The 16,445-nt window shown below is 35.1% G+C and overlaps 3 protein-coding genes and 4 non-coding genes across 7 annotated transcripts; 6 read left to right on the top strand and 1 right to left on the bottom strand.

Moving 5' to 3' along the window:
• The first annotated feature begins 419 nt into the window (after positions 1–419).
• LOC105962151 (defensin-like protein 1) lies at positions 420–1,087 on the top strand. The gene is made up of 2 exons (XM_012986433.2): positions 420–576; positions 716–1,087. The coding sequence occupies exons 1-2, from the start codon at positions 513–515 to the stop codon at positions 916–918; spliced, it is 267 nt and encodes an 88-aa protein (XP_012841887.1). The 5' UTR covers positions 420–512; the 3' UTR covers positions 919–1,087.
• Positions 1,088–1,826: 739 nt separating this feature from the next.
• Positions 1,827–2,637, top strand: LOC105961892 (uncharacterized). Its single transcript, XM_088821140.1, has 2 exons — positions 1,827–2,083; positions 2,159–2,637. The coding sequence occupies exons 1-2, from the start codon at positions 1,930–1,932 to the stop codon at positions 2,539–2,541; spliced, it is 537 nt and encodes a 178-aa protein (XP_088677266.1). The 5' UTR covers positions 1,827–1,929; the 3' UTR covers positions 2,542–2,637.
• A 7,172-nt stretch (positions 2,638–9,809) lies between these two features.
• LOC105962154 (defective in cullin neddylation protein) lies at positions 9,810–13,254 on the bottom strand. The gene is made up of 11 exons (XM_012986439.2): positions 13,011–13,254; positions 12,642–12,703; positions 11,896–12,032; positions 11,689–11,747; positions 11,552–11,575; positions 11,183–11,265; positions 11,041–11,105; positions 10,792–10,841; positions 10,401–10,502; positions 10,242–10,301; positions 9,810–10,129 (listed from the first exon to the last, which is right to left on the bottom strand). Exons 1-11 carry the CDS (start codon positions 13,011–13,013, stop codon positions 9,995–9,997), a joined length of 780 nt encoding a protein of 259 aa, XP_012841893.1. The 5' UTR covers positions 13,014–13,254; the 3' UTR covers positions 9,810–9,994.
• Positions 13,255–15,187: 1,933 nt separating this feature from the next.
• Positions 15,188–15,265, top strand: LOC148768693 (small nucleolar RNA snoR117). Its single transcript, XR_016033356.1, has one exon. It is a non-coding gene; the product is annotated as a small nucleolar RNA snoR117 (small nucleolar RNA).
• A 72-nt stretch (positions 15,266–15,337) lies between these two features.
• Positions 15,338–15,425, top strand: LOC148768692 (small nucleolar RNA snoR116). Its single transcript, XR_016033354.1, has one exon. It is a non-coding gene; the product is annotated as a small nucleolar RNA snoR116 (small nucleolar RNA).
• Positions 15,426–15,577: 152 nt separating this feature from the next.
• LOC148768691 (small nucleolar RNA snoR116) lies at positions 15,578–15,667 on the top strand. Its single transcript, XR_016033355.1, has one exon. It is a non-coding gene; the product is annotated as a small nucleolar RNA snoR116 (small nucleolar RNA).
• A 613-nt stretch (positions 15,668–16,280) lies between these two features.
• On the top strand, positions 16,281–16,380 carry LOC148768690 (small nucleolar RNA SNORD96 family). The gene has a single exon (XR_016033342.1). It is a non-coding gene; the product is annotated as a small nucleolar RNA SNORD96 family (small nucleolar RNA).
• The last annotated feature ends 65 nt before the right edge of the window (positions 16,381–16,445 follow it).

Here is a 16,445-nt window from a genome sequence, read left to right as displayed (position 1 = left end):
TTACAACTGCACCCCTGAAGTAAGATCTATTTATGCAAAAACCCCTCATCTTTCCATAACTAGATCCACCTCCCCTGCAAGTTGTGGAATTCTTGTAGGTGGTGGATGTAATAATTTCTCAAAAAGAAGGGGGTTTTCTTGTAATTACACTTTACCTTAAGGAGGTAGTTGTAATTTACCTTAAAAATTTGATATCAAATTTGACTGAGAAAAATTCACTTGGAAAAAATACAAATCAGCTGTTTCCTCTGTTTGTCATTTTGCAGAAATTAATTAAAACCTCAGCAGTAATATCACTTTCTGGTGCTGAATTTCAGGTGTGTGTGTGTGTGTGTATATATATATATTATTATATTTTTTTTTCTGGTGGTATTATGATACTTGTCACACAATAGCCCATCACCTTCACTACGTGTCCAAAAATATATTCAATTATTCATGCATGTATATTTAGCCTACACACACACACACACACACAAAACACACAGACAATAGCTTGAATTTTTTAAGGTATGGCGTCTAATTCAAAGGTTGTCTTCGGTTTCCTCTTGCTGCTGGTTCTACTCCTCACCCCTCGTAAGTAAAATAAATAATCTCTAATTATTAATTTATTTTCTTAAAAAATCAAGAAACTAATAATATATATATATAGGGTTCTTGATTTAGTTATGACGGTACGTACGATTATTAATAAATAATTAATAATGAAATGCAGAAGATGAGGATGAGGTGTGGGGGAGTAGTAAGATGACGATAGTAAAAGTGGAGGCGAGAATGTGCGAGACGCAGAGCCACGGTTTCAAGGGGCAGTGCTGGAGCGAACACAACTGCCGCCTCGTCTGCGCCCACGAGGGCTTCCGCGGCGGCAAGTGCCGCGGCTTCCGCAAGCGCTGCTTCTGCACCAGGCCTTGCCATTAATTAATTTTATCGGTTGTGTTATGTGTGTGTAGTTTCACTTTCACCTTTCACTGTGTGTATGTATGTACATGCATAGTGTACAATGTACATGATGAACAATAAGTGGTGTATGTCCACCATTAGATAAAACTATTTTGATGTTTAATTAATTGAGTTTCTTACGAGTTAATCAGAATAGAAAAGTAGAGAAAATCTGGATTCAAATACATTTTAAGGTAGGCTAGATCAGATTCAATAATCTAATGGAAATCTAATTATTTTATCAAATTCCATGATAACAAAAAAATTACCTAAAAGGCGAGATAGAATGTAACTATAATAATAGAATATTTGCGGTACTAAATAAGTAATTATATTGGGTTTGATTTCACTTTCCACCTTCGAAATGTACTATTTTGTCATTTTGCTTCCTCAAATACTCGTTTAATCGTTCAAATTGCACCATAATTTATTTTTCGGCAAGAATTTCAGTCGTTGACCTAATTTTTGATAGTCAACAATCAACATAATCATTTTTGCTCGAAAATATATTAGCAATTTGCACAATGAAGAAAAAATCAATTGAATATACAGAAATGACCATGTTGGTGATTAGAAAATAAGCTAAACAACAGAAAATTATGTCCAGAAAATTAACTAGGGTACACTTTAAATAATTAAATATATTTTGAAGATGCAAAAGGCCATAATTTATATCCAATGGTGCAAAGTTCTAAAATTGTATATTTCGAGGGTGCAAAGTGGAATTAAACCATGGTAATAACAAACGTCACGCAAAGTCCAAATATTAAATTAATAATGACTATTAAAATGAAAAATGTGGCAATTGAGGGTGTTAGATCAGATACTATTAAAAATTAACAATTCTTTGCAATCAAACTTCATGCATATAAACAATTATTTAATGTCAACAATATATAATTAATATATAATAATTTGCAATCCAAATAAGAGAAATTAAAATTGAATTTGTGACCACCACAGTTTTTTCAAAACAGAAAACTGTTATGAATGCAATTTACAGGCAATACTTTTGTGTACTGTTCACCTTCCTCTATAAATTCCATGGCGGATTTAATTTATACAGCAAACATTTTTTCACATCCAAACATGGCTTCCAAACTCCGAACTTCTCTCCTCCCATTTCTGCTTCTCTTCGCTTTCCGTAAGCTTTTTTTTTTTTTTTTTAAATTTAATTATTGAATTATTTTCCGAATTAAATTAAATTAAATTAATGCAGAGGAGATGATAATACTGCAAGGGGAAGCGGCTCTGTGCGAGACGAAGAGCTCTATATTCACCGGCGTTTGCTTCAGCGATCGAAATTGCGAAACGATTTGCGAGAAGGAAGGGTTTCTCAACGGTAGATGCAAATTGTGGAAGTGCATCTGCAGTAAGGACTGCGGTATTGGCGGCGGCGGCGGCGGCGGCGTTGTTCCCCCTGGCGGCGGCGATGTGCCTCCTGGCGGCGGCGATGATGTGCCTCCTGGCGGCGGCGATGATGTGCCTCCTGGCGGCGGTGATGTGCCACCGGGTGAAGCTAAAGTGCCACCGAAGGGCGGGCATGTGCCGCCGGCTAAAGTGCCACCGAAGCCGCCTGTGATTATTAATTTGAAAAATTGATTAAATAATTTGTTCTGATTTTGTTATCTGTGTCCAATACAGTTAATATAATATTTTATTTTTTCAATAAAATAAAAAATTAATGAATAATGTGTAGTTCTATTCAATCTAATCAATTTTGTCAATATTATCAAACAAGGTATAAATTATGTCCACAATTTATCTAGTAAAAAAAAAACATTTTATGTTTTAATAATAAAGAGTATAGGTTTTGTGTATTACATGATTGATTGAAGTTTAATTAGTTAAATATAATTCGACATTCGAATTTTGGCAAAATCGAGCTTTAGAAAGAAAAGAAGAAAAAAACACGGATTTCCGATTCCACCAACTCCGATACGAGCTTTCTGATTTTGTTCCGATGTTTCAACCAAAATTCTAAATTTTCAATTTCTTGATTTTTTTTCCCCATTTCTTTTAATCGGAATTGAAATATATATATATATATATATATATATATATATATATATATATATATGATTTAAATTAAAAAAATGGGTAAATTACAACCACCTCCCTGAGGTATGGTCATATTACGAATACCCATCTCTTGTTTGGATAATTACAACCATCCCCTCAACTCATCAAATTCAGTGGAATGTTCGAGATTATATGGAATATTATCACTTTTGTATCCGTTTTATCTTATTCGAACTCTACATTTTGAAGCTATATGATCGTAATATGTACTTTTTGCCTTGTATATATCAGATTGTGGTGCATCATAAACTATATTTTTACACAAAACGAGTACATACTAGAGCACATTTCACATAATCTAGATGACTGTGTTGAATATGACACCATAAGGGTGGAGGTGTAAGAAAAAATCATAGTTGAATGGGATAGATGTAATTATCCAAACAATACGGATTTTTTTCGTAAATTGACCATATCCCTTTACCCAAGAAAACCATTGGTTTCCCGGAAAATTACACTTATAATATTTATATCATTATGTATTTTATATCATGTGAATAAAAATGGAAAGATTTTCACCGATTTCGATCACAAAAAATTGGATTCCAAAATTCGATTTTCAATTTTCAAATTTTGTTATTTGAAATAAAATTGGAATTAAATTTTCCCTTATGAAAAAAATCCATTTTCTTAGAAAAAAAAAAGATTAGTTTCATTTGCAGCATTTTAAATCCAACTTTAAAAATGCAAAAATAAAAAGGAAAAGTCAAGTTAAATTGATTTCGCTCATTTCTAATTTTCCCACTCATTTAAATTCTTTTATATATTTCACACATTTTAAATAATTTTCCCCATTTTCTTCACTGGCTGCTTCTTCACCTGAGTCTTGCTGCAACTATTCATCACTAGGGTTTGCAGACGAAGCCCAAATTTCAATCAAAAAAGAGACCGGGTAGTTCAAATTTGTTGCCCTAAAATGGATCCGAGCAGCTCTTCAAGTAAAAACCAAACAAAAAAGCAGAGTTTAAGAGAAGATTAATCAAATTGAGTGTCGATTCAGATTTTCTTTTAGTAAATTTTGAATCTCCTTGCATAATCATGGTACGCTCCTTATTTCCTCGTTGTTTAATTTTCCCGCCTTTTTGTTTCTTGGATTTGTTACTTTATACAGTAGAAACTCGATATACTAATAATCTCGCTTAAATAATACTTTTTTTCGGTCCAAACTCAGTAGAATTGTATTAAATTATTGAACCGATAATTTAATACTTCGCTAAATTAATAGAATTTTGTTAGTCCCGACTGTATTGATTTAAAGAGGTTTAACGGTATATGGAAGTGCGTGTGCATTGTTCTCTAAGAGATGGATTAGTTTCATATGTTAACTTATAAGTCGATTTTTTAAAAACTGTTCGTTACCACATCGTGGAGTTTTTTTTTTTTTTTCTTTCAAGTATTCATTGGTTATGGTTTCCGTAAATATTATTAGCTTATGCTAATCGTCTCGTGTATATAATCATTATGAAGGTGACAATATGCCTGCAGTGTGGCGATAAAGGATTCACTAACGCATTGATTGAATGTGAGAAATGTCAGAATGCTTCTGTGCATCGGTACGTCACATAGTAGTGAAGTTGCTATATATATATATATATACATGTGTGTGTGTGTGTGTGTTAGTATCGATTGTTTACATGCTATAAACGTACGATTGGGATGGTATGTTTTATCAACTCTATTTCTTTTTTGTTTGTTATTTCAGCTATTGTCTCGATGTAATACCCGATATTTCAGATGAATATGTTCGTTGGCTTTGTGACGACTGTAAAGCCGAAGCACCAAAGGGAAATATTGGAAAACGGAAGGTTGATTTAGCGACAGTTCAAACAGAGGAAAATAACAAGAAAACTAGACGTGTTAAAGAATTCATCGTTAATAACAATGCGTCGTCGAAGCAACGTTACGAGGAGAACATAGTAACAGACATCAATGAATCCACCACATCGACGAACGATTCCACATTAGAAAATAAGGTTTCTGACCAGAGAGATCAGAAGTGTATCTCTTCGAGTTCTTTCGATTCGGATACCGATCGTTTGAGAAGTTGTTCAAAGAAGAAGAGAACTGTTGTTTCTTCTGAAAATGTGGCGGAGGAGCAAATGCATGTAACTGGCTCTGCTAATACGAGCAGCTTACGTGACGAGTTTCCGAAACACGAAGGTACCACAGCTGCCGAACCAGTTATCGAGCCAGTATGGAGGTGAGGAAATTAAACGTATAATATGGACACAAATACTTACCGAGGTTACATACATATAATATACTTTAGGGTAAATTACAACCACCCCTGAGGTAATACAAATTACGAAAAAAATTCCTCATGTTTGGATAATTACATCTACCCCTCAACTATAAATATAGTTTGTACTCGTTTTGTACAAAATAGAAGTGACAATTATTTTTTTTGTCACGGTATGGAATTAGTGATACCGCATTAGTGACAAGCATAGTGACAACATTTTTTGCCAACCATGTGAAAATTGGTGTTGTCGCTGAAATGATTATTTTTTGCAGCGGACTGCAGTTTCAACCGGTGCTTCAACTTGAAATGCTTCCGGATAGTTTAGGGTTTAGAGCTCACAAAATGTTGTTTTTTCGGGCATTAGATTTTATTTTAGCGAGGGCTCCAATCATAAACAAGATAGTTATCCACAATCAACGACTTTGGTGCCGGAACTTGTTTTTAGTGTTTAGATTTTAGGTTTCACACGTTACAAATCTTTATTGACGTTATTGCGTATTGTATAATGAATCTCATTCTTGTCTATCGTTTTTACAGTACGGACTCGCAACACGTATACGGCCCACGCGACGCGTCCTTATTGTATCTTCAGGCGAAGCATAGATCGCAAGCCGTCATGGAGGGTGCCATCGACGAGACGCTACGTGGGAGGCGCGCGGACAAGGGTTTATGGTCGTTATTTCAAAAACGCCACCCCCACCGTAGAGTGCTACGGAATCTGGTCCGCATGGGATTCTACGGCGTGTATCGTTGCGGGCGCATAGCGGTGGATTACCACCTCATCACCGCCTTGGTCGAGAGATGGCGGCAGGAGACCCACACATTTCATTTCCGCACCGGGGAGGCGACCGTCACACTGCAGGACGTGGCTCTGATGTGGGGCCTAAGAATCGAAGGCCGCCCCGTCACCGGTGTGGATGTAACGAGATCAGTGGGCGATTGCCAGGTGTACTGCCAGCTCATGCTGGGGTTTACGCCCACCGAGTCTCAACTTAGGGGAGGAAGCTTACATGTTTCCGCCCTCGCATCGCATATGAAGAATCGCCCCGTCACTGACGACAGTTCGGAAGAGCACGTGGAGCAATACACGCGTGGACTAGCGTTCATGTTGTTTGGTGGCGTCATGTGTTCCGACAAAACTTCGACTTCGATCTCGTTGATGTATCTTCAAAATTTTGAAGTAATTGATGAAGTTGGTTCGTATAGTTGGGGTAGTGCCGTGCTAGCGTTTTTGTATCGCGAGTTGTGTTGGGCGGCTCATAAAAATAAATCCAATATCGGTGGTCCTTTGCAGTTATTACAGGTAATATTGCGAAAACTCCCCTCCTGTTTCGGTAGTTACAGCCACCCCCTCAGCTATGTATTATCTTACGAAAAGACTCCAGGTAAATTTAGGGTGTTAATTTGGTAAAACCGAACCGAAATTTCGGTACGCCAACATTTCATACCGTTTACCGAACTAAATATACGATTTCGTTCGGTAAATAATCGAATTGCATAAATTTTATGTAAAAATATTTAAAAGGAGGGGTGGCTGTAATTATCCAATAAACAGGGTTTTTTCGTAATTTGGTCATACCTCAGGAGGTTGGCCGAATTTGCCCTATTTTTATATTTTGGGAAAACTAGTGAAGTTTTCATAGTCAACTGATTCAAAACTGAGATAATGAGTTGACTCAACTTAGAAATTCAGCCGACTCTCGTTCCCGTTTAAATTGTTCTAACCCGTTCGTGTACAATTTCGGCAGATTTGGGCATGGATGAGGATATCACCACTGACTCCCGTTCACGTTGATAAAAACGTAGATATGTCTCAAATTGTTGACCATGACGACGTATTTCCAATTCCGCCATATGGTGCACGGTAAACATTTTGAGAATCATTAATTCCGTTTATTCTCAAATTCTTAATTTACATTAATTTGATTTATTTATGTTAACTTCTTCGTACGGCGCAGGTGGATCGGACGAATGAGTTACACTCAATCTAGTAGACATAGTGTACGTCTATATCGGGCAATTCTCGATCAAATGCTCCCACACCAGGTTCTCAATACTCATTATTGCATTATTTAAACATTATTCATAATTGTACTTATATTTGAATTAGGGTAAATTACTAAAAACCCTCTGTCTCAAGTATTCGTAATTACCGAAATCACTCTGAAAATTTCGTACCATAAAAATGTGTAATGTCTTTAATACCCTAAAGTTAAATAAAATTTAAAAAAAATATCAATTAACAATTACCTGATTATTTCTTCATGCAGTTTTCTTGGCAGCCGTACGATCGTACGGATCCCGAGTTTATTACTTTGGCTAAAGATCGCGATATTGTTAACCAATCCCTATGGTTACTGACGTGTCCGTTGATATGCTTTTCGCTAGTCGAAATATACCGCCCCGAAAGGGTACTTCGACAATTTGGGATGCGACAGCACATCCCTTCGAATCCATCGAACCCCGAATGCGATATCGCACTGCACAAATCCGACCGTAGGGGCAATGCGGGAAGAAATTGGGAGGAACATCACAATAGATACATTTTCGAGTGGCGAAATCGGTACAAGCACACGATAGACGCTTCGACTCTCGCGGGCCCCACCTCGGAGAAGGGTTACGACGCGTGGTACGAAAGACACACGCGTCGCTTCGTGTCGCCGGTCGACACGCTGCGAAATTCCGGTCTGCAAATTGGAGATCCGATTTTTATGGATATGGTGGTGCGTGTGTGCGTTATTAATCTTGTATTTATTTATTATCTTTTTTTTTTTTTGTAGTTTTACATGACTTGTAATAATATTATTTATTATTCCAGGCGGATAAGCTTACGTCCATGAGCATGCTAATTAGGACGAGGACTCCGAATGATGACGTGGCGCTTAACGATTTGCTCGAGAAATACGCGGGCGTTGTTGATGTGGCAGCGTGTATGCTCAGGAACAGACGCGTGCCGGAACATATGCTTCACATGTCTACAACACGTGAAGCGTAAATTCACGCGAATTCGAAGATTTGCTGGTTAGAATTTTCTTGCTAGTTTATTTATTTATGTTATTTTAAAATTCTGCAAAGATGAATTAATTAACTTTGTTCTTCATGCATAGGCTTCTCTAAAAAGTTTGATGGATATTTGATTATGAAGGGTTTTGCACATTAATTGCCAAAATTACCCTTCTAAAACACTTCATTCTACCAAAAAAATCTACAATTGGGGGCAATGTGCAATGTATTTTGTATTTTCAAGGAGTTCTCTTTTTTATATTTGTAGGGGGTTTAGTGCAAATACTTAATGTTTTGAGGGGGGAAGTGCATTTTTATAAATCCGATTATAAAAAAGGGCCATCTTTAAATGTTATGTTAAAAGAAAGAAAATTGTCTTATATAGTATTCACAATGTATTTGTCATCGTCAATTGCGCAAATTCCGGTCACCTCTGATGTAAGGTCAAATTACAAAAAAATCCTTTTTGTTCAGGTAATTACAACAATTTTCTCAATTATGTATTTTCTTACGAAAAGCCTTCGTTTAGTAGGACAGGCTCATAAATACTTTTTGCTAGTAAAAACATGCAGTTAATAATGCAAGTTGGAGAAAACCAACCTAATCGAAATTCAATAAATCATCATTATTAATTTGTCAAAGAAAATTAAATAATGGGAAATAGGACTTTTCATATTTTCAAAAAAGAATACTACTTGTAAGCCACTTGTGAGTCTTTTGTACAAGGGCCAAAATTCTTCTCTCACTCTCTCACTATATAAACATCCCATTATCAATGTGGGATTTATTAACTCAAGATTTTGTCTTTCAATTCAAGAAAACAAAACAAAAATGGCTATCAAGTTGTTGGGAGTTGTCCTTTTGGTTTCCTGTAAGCATTATTGTCTATATATATATATATATATATATATATATATATATATATATATATATATATATATATATATATATATATATATATATATAATATTAAATAAAAATAATGGGTTTTTTTTATTATTAATTTTTTAATATTTTTTAATTTTTTTTTTGCATGGTGTAGTAATGGTGGCAGAAGCATCAGTGTGTGAGACAAAAAGTCAAATCTTCAAGGGAGCATGTTTCAGGAATGACAACTGTGCTTCAATTTGTGAGAAGGAAGGTTATTTAACTGGCAGATGCAAAGGGTTTTTCAAGTGTATTTGTGCTAAAGATTGTGGTGGCCCCAACAACAATGGTGGTGTTACTGGCGGCGGCGGCAATCCTCCGGTGGACGGTGGTGCTGGCGGCGGCGGTGGTGGAGGCGGCGGCGGCCAACCAGACGGCGGTGCACCACCAGCCGACGGCAGTGATGCTGGCGCTCCTCCCGATGGCCCCTCCGAAGACCCTATTCTGACTTCTGAATTTACTGATATTGAAATATAGAAATGATGTTGAAATATAATTATATTTATATATGAATAAATAAAGTATTGATGAAATATTGCACTTGCATTCATAAATCAGATACAAATCCATCAAAAAATCTGCAAAATTCATAATCCAATTAAGTGAATTCAGAAAATGATGAGCAATTAAATATTTAATTATACCAGAATGTTTCATAACATGCCCCCCAATATTTCACACAATTGTAATATAGTACTAGAGTTTTTCGGTTTTTTTTTTTTAATTTTACATCATCAATCGAAAAGGGGAATAAAAAATAAAACAGAAGGGAAATTGATACAAACAGGGCAATCGAATCGATCAATGTTGGTAGCTCCAATCGGCTAACTTGCCCTTTTGAAATACGCCGTTTTCAGCCAAATAGTCCACAAATTCATCTATCAGATATGGCCATGCCCCGTCTGGATCGTAATTCGATAATGCAGGATCCACTGTCTGCATTTTATTTTTTTTAAGAATATTTTATCAGAATAATCAGCAATTAGATTCCGAAATCCCGGGATTTCACAGAAAAAAAAAAAAGTAAATTATAGACAAAATGGAATACCCTTGCAAATTCGAGTAGCTGGGCCCACGTATCACGAGAAATTGCTTTGTTGTGCCTTGCCTGATTTAGTTAAATGAAGATATATTAATCTTTTTATGGTAAGAAATAGTAGATAACTCGTTTCGTAAAATCAAGAAACGGGGGTTGTTGTTTTTCCACCTGCAAGAACTGGCACCAGTGATCGACTAACGGCCATTGCCTTTCTGCAAATAGCAACTGCCACATTCCAATTGCAGTATCCAATGCCAAAGACTTCTGACCCTGTAATAAAAAACAATATCAGCAAACTTTCATCGATTTTCATAATAAAAAAGATCAATGGAAGGGTTTGTGAATCACTGTACAAGAAACGGGACGTCTGTGAACAAGAAACACTAATGAGAAAATATTGAACTAAAAGTTTATTCCCCGAGCAGAACACATTTTTTACACTCTTAATAATACCCCACCGTAGCTTCTCAGAGGCGAGGCTCACTAATATTTCTCTTCCAAAATGAATAATTATAAAATAAATAAATAAATCATTGGTCCAACCGAGAATGAAAATCACCTTCTCTTTTGCCCAGCCAAATGCAAAGTTATAGATATCTCGGAACTTTTCTGGACAAATAAATCAAGAGTATAATTTAGCACCAGGAAAAATTAAGAAACCAATAACAGCAAAAATAATCAATTATTCGTACTACAATCATTAAACGATTTCGAGAGGAAAACCGAGTAGTGGAAAACACCAATTTAGAAGAAAAAAAAGTGAATATTTTTTTTTGACTGAAGACTGTATTTCAAAAACATCACATACGCTCGTCTTTCATTTCAGCACGCATAAATGGTATTCTTTCTCTGAACTTCTCCAGCGAATCGATCCTGCCAAATACAGTCCGGAAAAATGGTTCATTTTAGTATCAACCTAATTAAAGAAGAAAACATAGACCGATACTGACCCAAGAGATTGTAATCCACCAATAAACTCCGGCTTTGAGAATTCACACATTGTAGCAGCCTTCATATGCCACGAGATCACCAACTAAAAAGCATGGATATCAAAATCGAGCTAGAATCAGAAAAGGACAAAACAGAATCCTAATACAATCAGAAACTCACGAGAGTTTGGGTTCGCATTAAAGACACAAAATAAAATACGGTTAGAACAAAATTACGGGCGCATGAAAACATTAAACATAAATGAAAGCATAAGCCACCAAACTATACTGCACTATCGATTAAGATATAGTGGTCTCGATAAAACAATCTCACCCAATACACATAATCAAGAGAGATTAAGCAACAGTACATGTGTATATGTAACTTACTGTTACAATATCTTGAGGATCAACCTGTCAAAAGAGAAAATGCCCGCTTGTTAACAATGAAACTCGGTTAAACAGATAATAATAATAATAATTAAAATTAAAAAAAGGTCACCCGTAATAAGAGGTGTAAGTCTTACCTGAAGGTCATTACACATGACAGATATTCCATCAGCCAAAATCATATCAGCATAGGGATCTGAAAAACGTGATAGGCTATAGTTAGATTCTACGTGTTTCAGTATGTCAGATGATTCCACAATAGAAATCAACGGTAACTAAGAAGAAAGAATATCTGTAAAAAAGTAAACATAATAAAAAATTACAAAACATATCGAAATATTTGCCTTTGTATCTATTGTAAAGCTCCTCTAGGTGCCTTGTGTCAGCAACCGACTTGACATTAGAATTGGTGTAAAATAAGTCGAATGCTCCTTCGAATTGCCAATCGCTGGATTTCAAAGCCTGGACAGCTACTTTTTCACTGCATGGAAAATAAAATAAAAACAAGCTAAACTACACAGATCACCACCCACTAACTCAAAGACGGCAACTAAATGACTGAAAATGAAAACCCGAAAAGAAAGTCGTACAATTCTCTACCGAAAGTCAAGTTCTAATATTCTACATCAAAAGTTACTTCGTCTGTTAAAGATCATAATAAAACGCTCCTCACACCCCATCGTCTAAATCATTGGATAAAGACTTTTCGGAATAGAGTATTTTAGGATGTATAATAGGATTTAAAGCATTTACTTATCGACTACATAAAATATTCACATCGAACAAAAAGAAATGAACATAAAAGGGAGACACATCGATATTTTCAACGCATACAGCAATTTTCAGTCGCAAGGCTCCATTTTTATACATAGTAGGCTGTAAGTAACCTTAAAAAAACCACAAATCCTACAGTAAATACGCAACGAAATTCACGATAAGAGAAAGCACTCGAAAATACAGCACGAACAACCGGGAAAAATGTTATCGAAATAGACGAATCAACGTGACCGAAGAGCATATTTCAAGCGGGAACCTCCAAAATTAAACAAAAAAATCAAATCCCAGCCTAAATTTGAGTTTTTAAACGTACCTTGCGCCAGTAATCGACATGAACTGCTGCAATTTGTCACGCTGACCTCTGCCCAGCTTATTCTAACATGCAAACAACAACACATATCAATCAACTTTCCACTTAAACACCAAAATTAAACAAAAAAAAAATTTGCTTTGCTCTTCAGCTGAACAGAAATCTAAAGAATTAAACTCGTGAACTCCTAGCAAAAGTTAAAAACAGTGTAATTCACCAACAACAACACTTGGGCAATAAGAATATACTGTTGGTAACAGTGATTAAAGCACCAATAACAGCAATTAAGAGCTGGAAATTCGCGAGTATTGAATCAAAGCAGCTAAAAATCCAAACAAAAAAAATGGGTAAAATTAATATATAATCACTGACCATATTGAGAAGCCCGGATAAAGCCCTGGATATCGGATTCGATCCAATTATTAGAGATTGTGAGCAAATTACAAGAGGGAGGAAATAGGGTTTTTTTTTGTTTATTAAATCGGTGGATTTTTCCTCACTCTTACTTGCCCACACTCTTCTTTCTAATTTCTTCCCCCTTTTTGTTTTATTTATTTTCGTTTTTTTTTATAATTCGTTTTGGTGAATGTCAGATAGCCACAGCCACCCAAAAATTGCTGTTAGCAGATCCTAACAGGTGTGCAATTACATTTATACCCTTGATACGGTAAAATAGAGCCGGGTGTGGATTTAATCCGTTTGAATTAGGCCCGTAATTTTGTTCGAATCCGATTTAATTGGCTGGGCCTCAAATAGATTGAGCCCATTTCATACATTTGAAATTTTTATTAAATGATTTTATTATTTTATATGTATATATAGATTGTATATAAACATAATTAAAAATAATGACATGAAATATCATCTTGCTCTGGTCATGATGGATTTAAATAAAATCATACTCGTTGTCCCCGTATTATGGTATTTTTGTTATTCTATTCGTTTCTAAATAATTGTCGTTTTTCAGCTTTGCAGAAATACTAGAAAGTCTTAATAAATATGTCTTGCTTTTAGGAAAACACACACGTTAAAACGACGAAAATAAACCGTGATCGTTTAATTACGTGATAAGAGAAAGTTAAACTTAAAGTTAAACAATAGGGTTTTTAGTACATTATTAAAAATCTAAAGTAACAGATAATCATAATCATAATATGGAACGAAAGTATTTCGCTAAGGTTAAATTACGAAAATTCCCCTCTTGTTTAGATAAATATAACCACCTCCCTCAACTATAAGTTTTCTTTCACGTCCACTTTTATGTCGTCAAATTCAACTTAATTTTCTAGATTTTGTGGAATGTTTTTTAATTTGTATATAAAAGTTCCTTCTTCGCGGTCTTTTAAGTATATATTTTATATATATTAAAGGACTTGCTTCTTACGGTTTGAAAATTGCTATTTACGGTTCATAACTTCGAAACCTCTATCTCTATATGAAAAAAAACCTCTAAAAAGCTTTAGAAGGGAATTTGCTTAAAAATCATTCTTATTGGTGTGATATTCGAACACAAATGAGCTCATCGGATGAAGATCGAGATACCCGACATAACGAGATCAAAATTCCATCTTTCAATCGAAAAAACTGGGGAAAACGCGCAAAAGCCCAACTTGGGCACCCATTCATGCAGTGCACGCCCAAGTTAGGCGTGTAACGTGCATTTGGGGGCCCGAGTTGGGCGTCGAGTGCAAATTTTTTTTTTTAATTGAATGCCCAAGATGGGCGCTCATCTTGGATGTTCCAACATGTTTTTGCAGAAAAAAAAAAGCCCTACAAATCGATTTGTAGGGCTTTTTAACATGAAATTGGTTATGTAATCGACATACTCAATGCATATTACACATAAAAGAGTCGAAATTACCTCAAAAATCGAAGCCCAACCCTTCTTCAAGCTTGATTTCGAATTTTTGAATTTTTCTTTCTTTCTTTTTTTTTTTTGCTATTTGCAGTTTGGAGGATTTTTGGATTTTTTTGGGAGGTTTTGCGGTTTTAGAGAGATAAAGTGTTTTTTATTATGAACCGTAAATAACAAATTTCAAACCGTAAAAATCATTTCATTTATTAAAATATAGTAGTGTCATAAGTCCAATTTGAGCCCAATACAAATCTTAATGTCAAGAGAAATTTTAATGAAGGCCCAAAAAGGGAGTAATTGCTAATACTGAAAGTAAGACGGGGGTCCAAAACGCAATCCATAAACATTACTTGGGCCAATACACAAATAAGGAAAACTCGAAAGCGGCAGCTCACAACTCCTAAATCCAGAATTAGGGTTTCACCGTCTCCCTATATATACACACACAAACACCTCACAACACACATCAAATCATCCTCCATTAGCACGCAGCAGATTGAAGCTTTCTCTCTCTACAAAATACACACACTTTTCTCTCTCTACAAAATTTTCACGCAGCCGATTGATGCTTTCTCTCTCTACACGCACTGGCACACACTTTGTTTTCTCAAATTTCACGCAGCCGATTAAAGCTTTCTCTCTCTACAAAATTTACACACAATTTGAGTATATATATGAATTAGGAATCTCTAAAGGCCGGTGATGCATTGAGAATTGTCCGTACCATCTGAGAATTTCTTTGATGTATAAAGTTCTGCTATTTCTGAGGTCTCTTCCTTCCAATTCTATATATTTTTTTTAAAATTATATTTAATTGTCAATTCATTTTTTTATTAGAAAGTAAAGGCAGTGATGTCATATTTATACCATCAAACTTTGAAAGCCTTGTTAATGAGGTTTGTTGATGCAAACAAAACATAATTTCTGAGCCTTCTTTAATTTTTTTTATTTAATTTCATTTTTAATTTTTTTGTGAAAGACAATTAAGATCTGGATAAAGAAGGCAACAGATTAGATTCGCTGATGCTTATATTTTTTTAAATTATATTTAATATTTAACTCATTTTTTTAATTAGAAAAACAAAGGCAGTGATGTCATAATTATTGCCATCAAACTTTGAAAGCCTTATTAACGGGGGCTTGTTGATGCAAACAAAACATAATTCCTGAGCCTTTTTTTTTTAATATTTTTTTTTATTTAATTTATTTGAAATTATTGTGAAAAAAGTAAGATCTGGATATTGAAGGCAACAAATTAGAGTCACTGATGCGCCAAAAAGTAATAATGGTGTAAATAGCGCTGTACGTTGCCGATATTGAATTGGTGCTGATATTCTGGCATTGGCTTCTCTCTTGTTTTGCCTGTGCATTCATATGCTCCTATATTCATTTATTTTCCTGATTTTTTTTTTTAAATATTGTTTCGGATTTTTATAAATTTAATTCTGTTAATTAAGCTAATTAGGGTTTATTATCGGCGGCTCTTGGTATTTGTATAATTTGCGGCGATTCACAAAAAAATATTGGGGCGAGCTGAATCTGTGTTCGTATGACTCAATTGTGAAGAAATCGTCGCTAAAAAAAGCCTTTGTTTTGTTCTTCGTCGAGATTTTGAATTTCCGAAGGTATTTTGGAGGCGTCCTCATATCCTATCGCCTTGGGTAGCCGGTTGCGGCTATGATCTCTTGGGATTGGCCATGAGAAAGACATTTTCTCTCTCTAGAATTCAGCTTTGAGTTTTTTTATTTATGTTTTGATTTTTATGATTTGATTTGTTTGATGAATTTTAGCCTGTGATGAGAAAAACATATAAAACACACCATCTTTCGGGACTTAATGGCCTTCGCAAGAAGTCCTTGCTGATTTTATTCTGCAATTCTGAGGCTTATTTAAAATTCTGATTTCATTTTTTAATTTTTTTTTTGAATTTATTTTTTTTGCTTTTGAAAAGA

This window comes from Erythranthe guttata, chromosome 8, assembly GCF_056151865.1.
Source record: "Erythranthe guttata isolate IM_541 chromosome 8, IM_541, whole genome shotgun sequence".
In the NCBI taxonomy this organism is placed as follows: domain Eukaryota; kingdom Viridiplantae; phylum Streptophyta; class Magnoliopsida; order Lamiales; family Phrymaceae; genus Erythranthe; species Erythranthe guttata.
The sequence above is the reverse complement of the archived record's forward strand: the minus strand, read 5'-3'. Positions and strand labels throughout refer to the sequence as shown.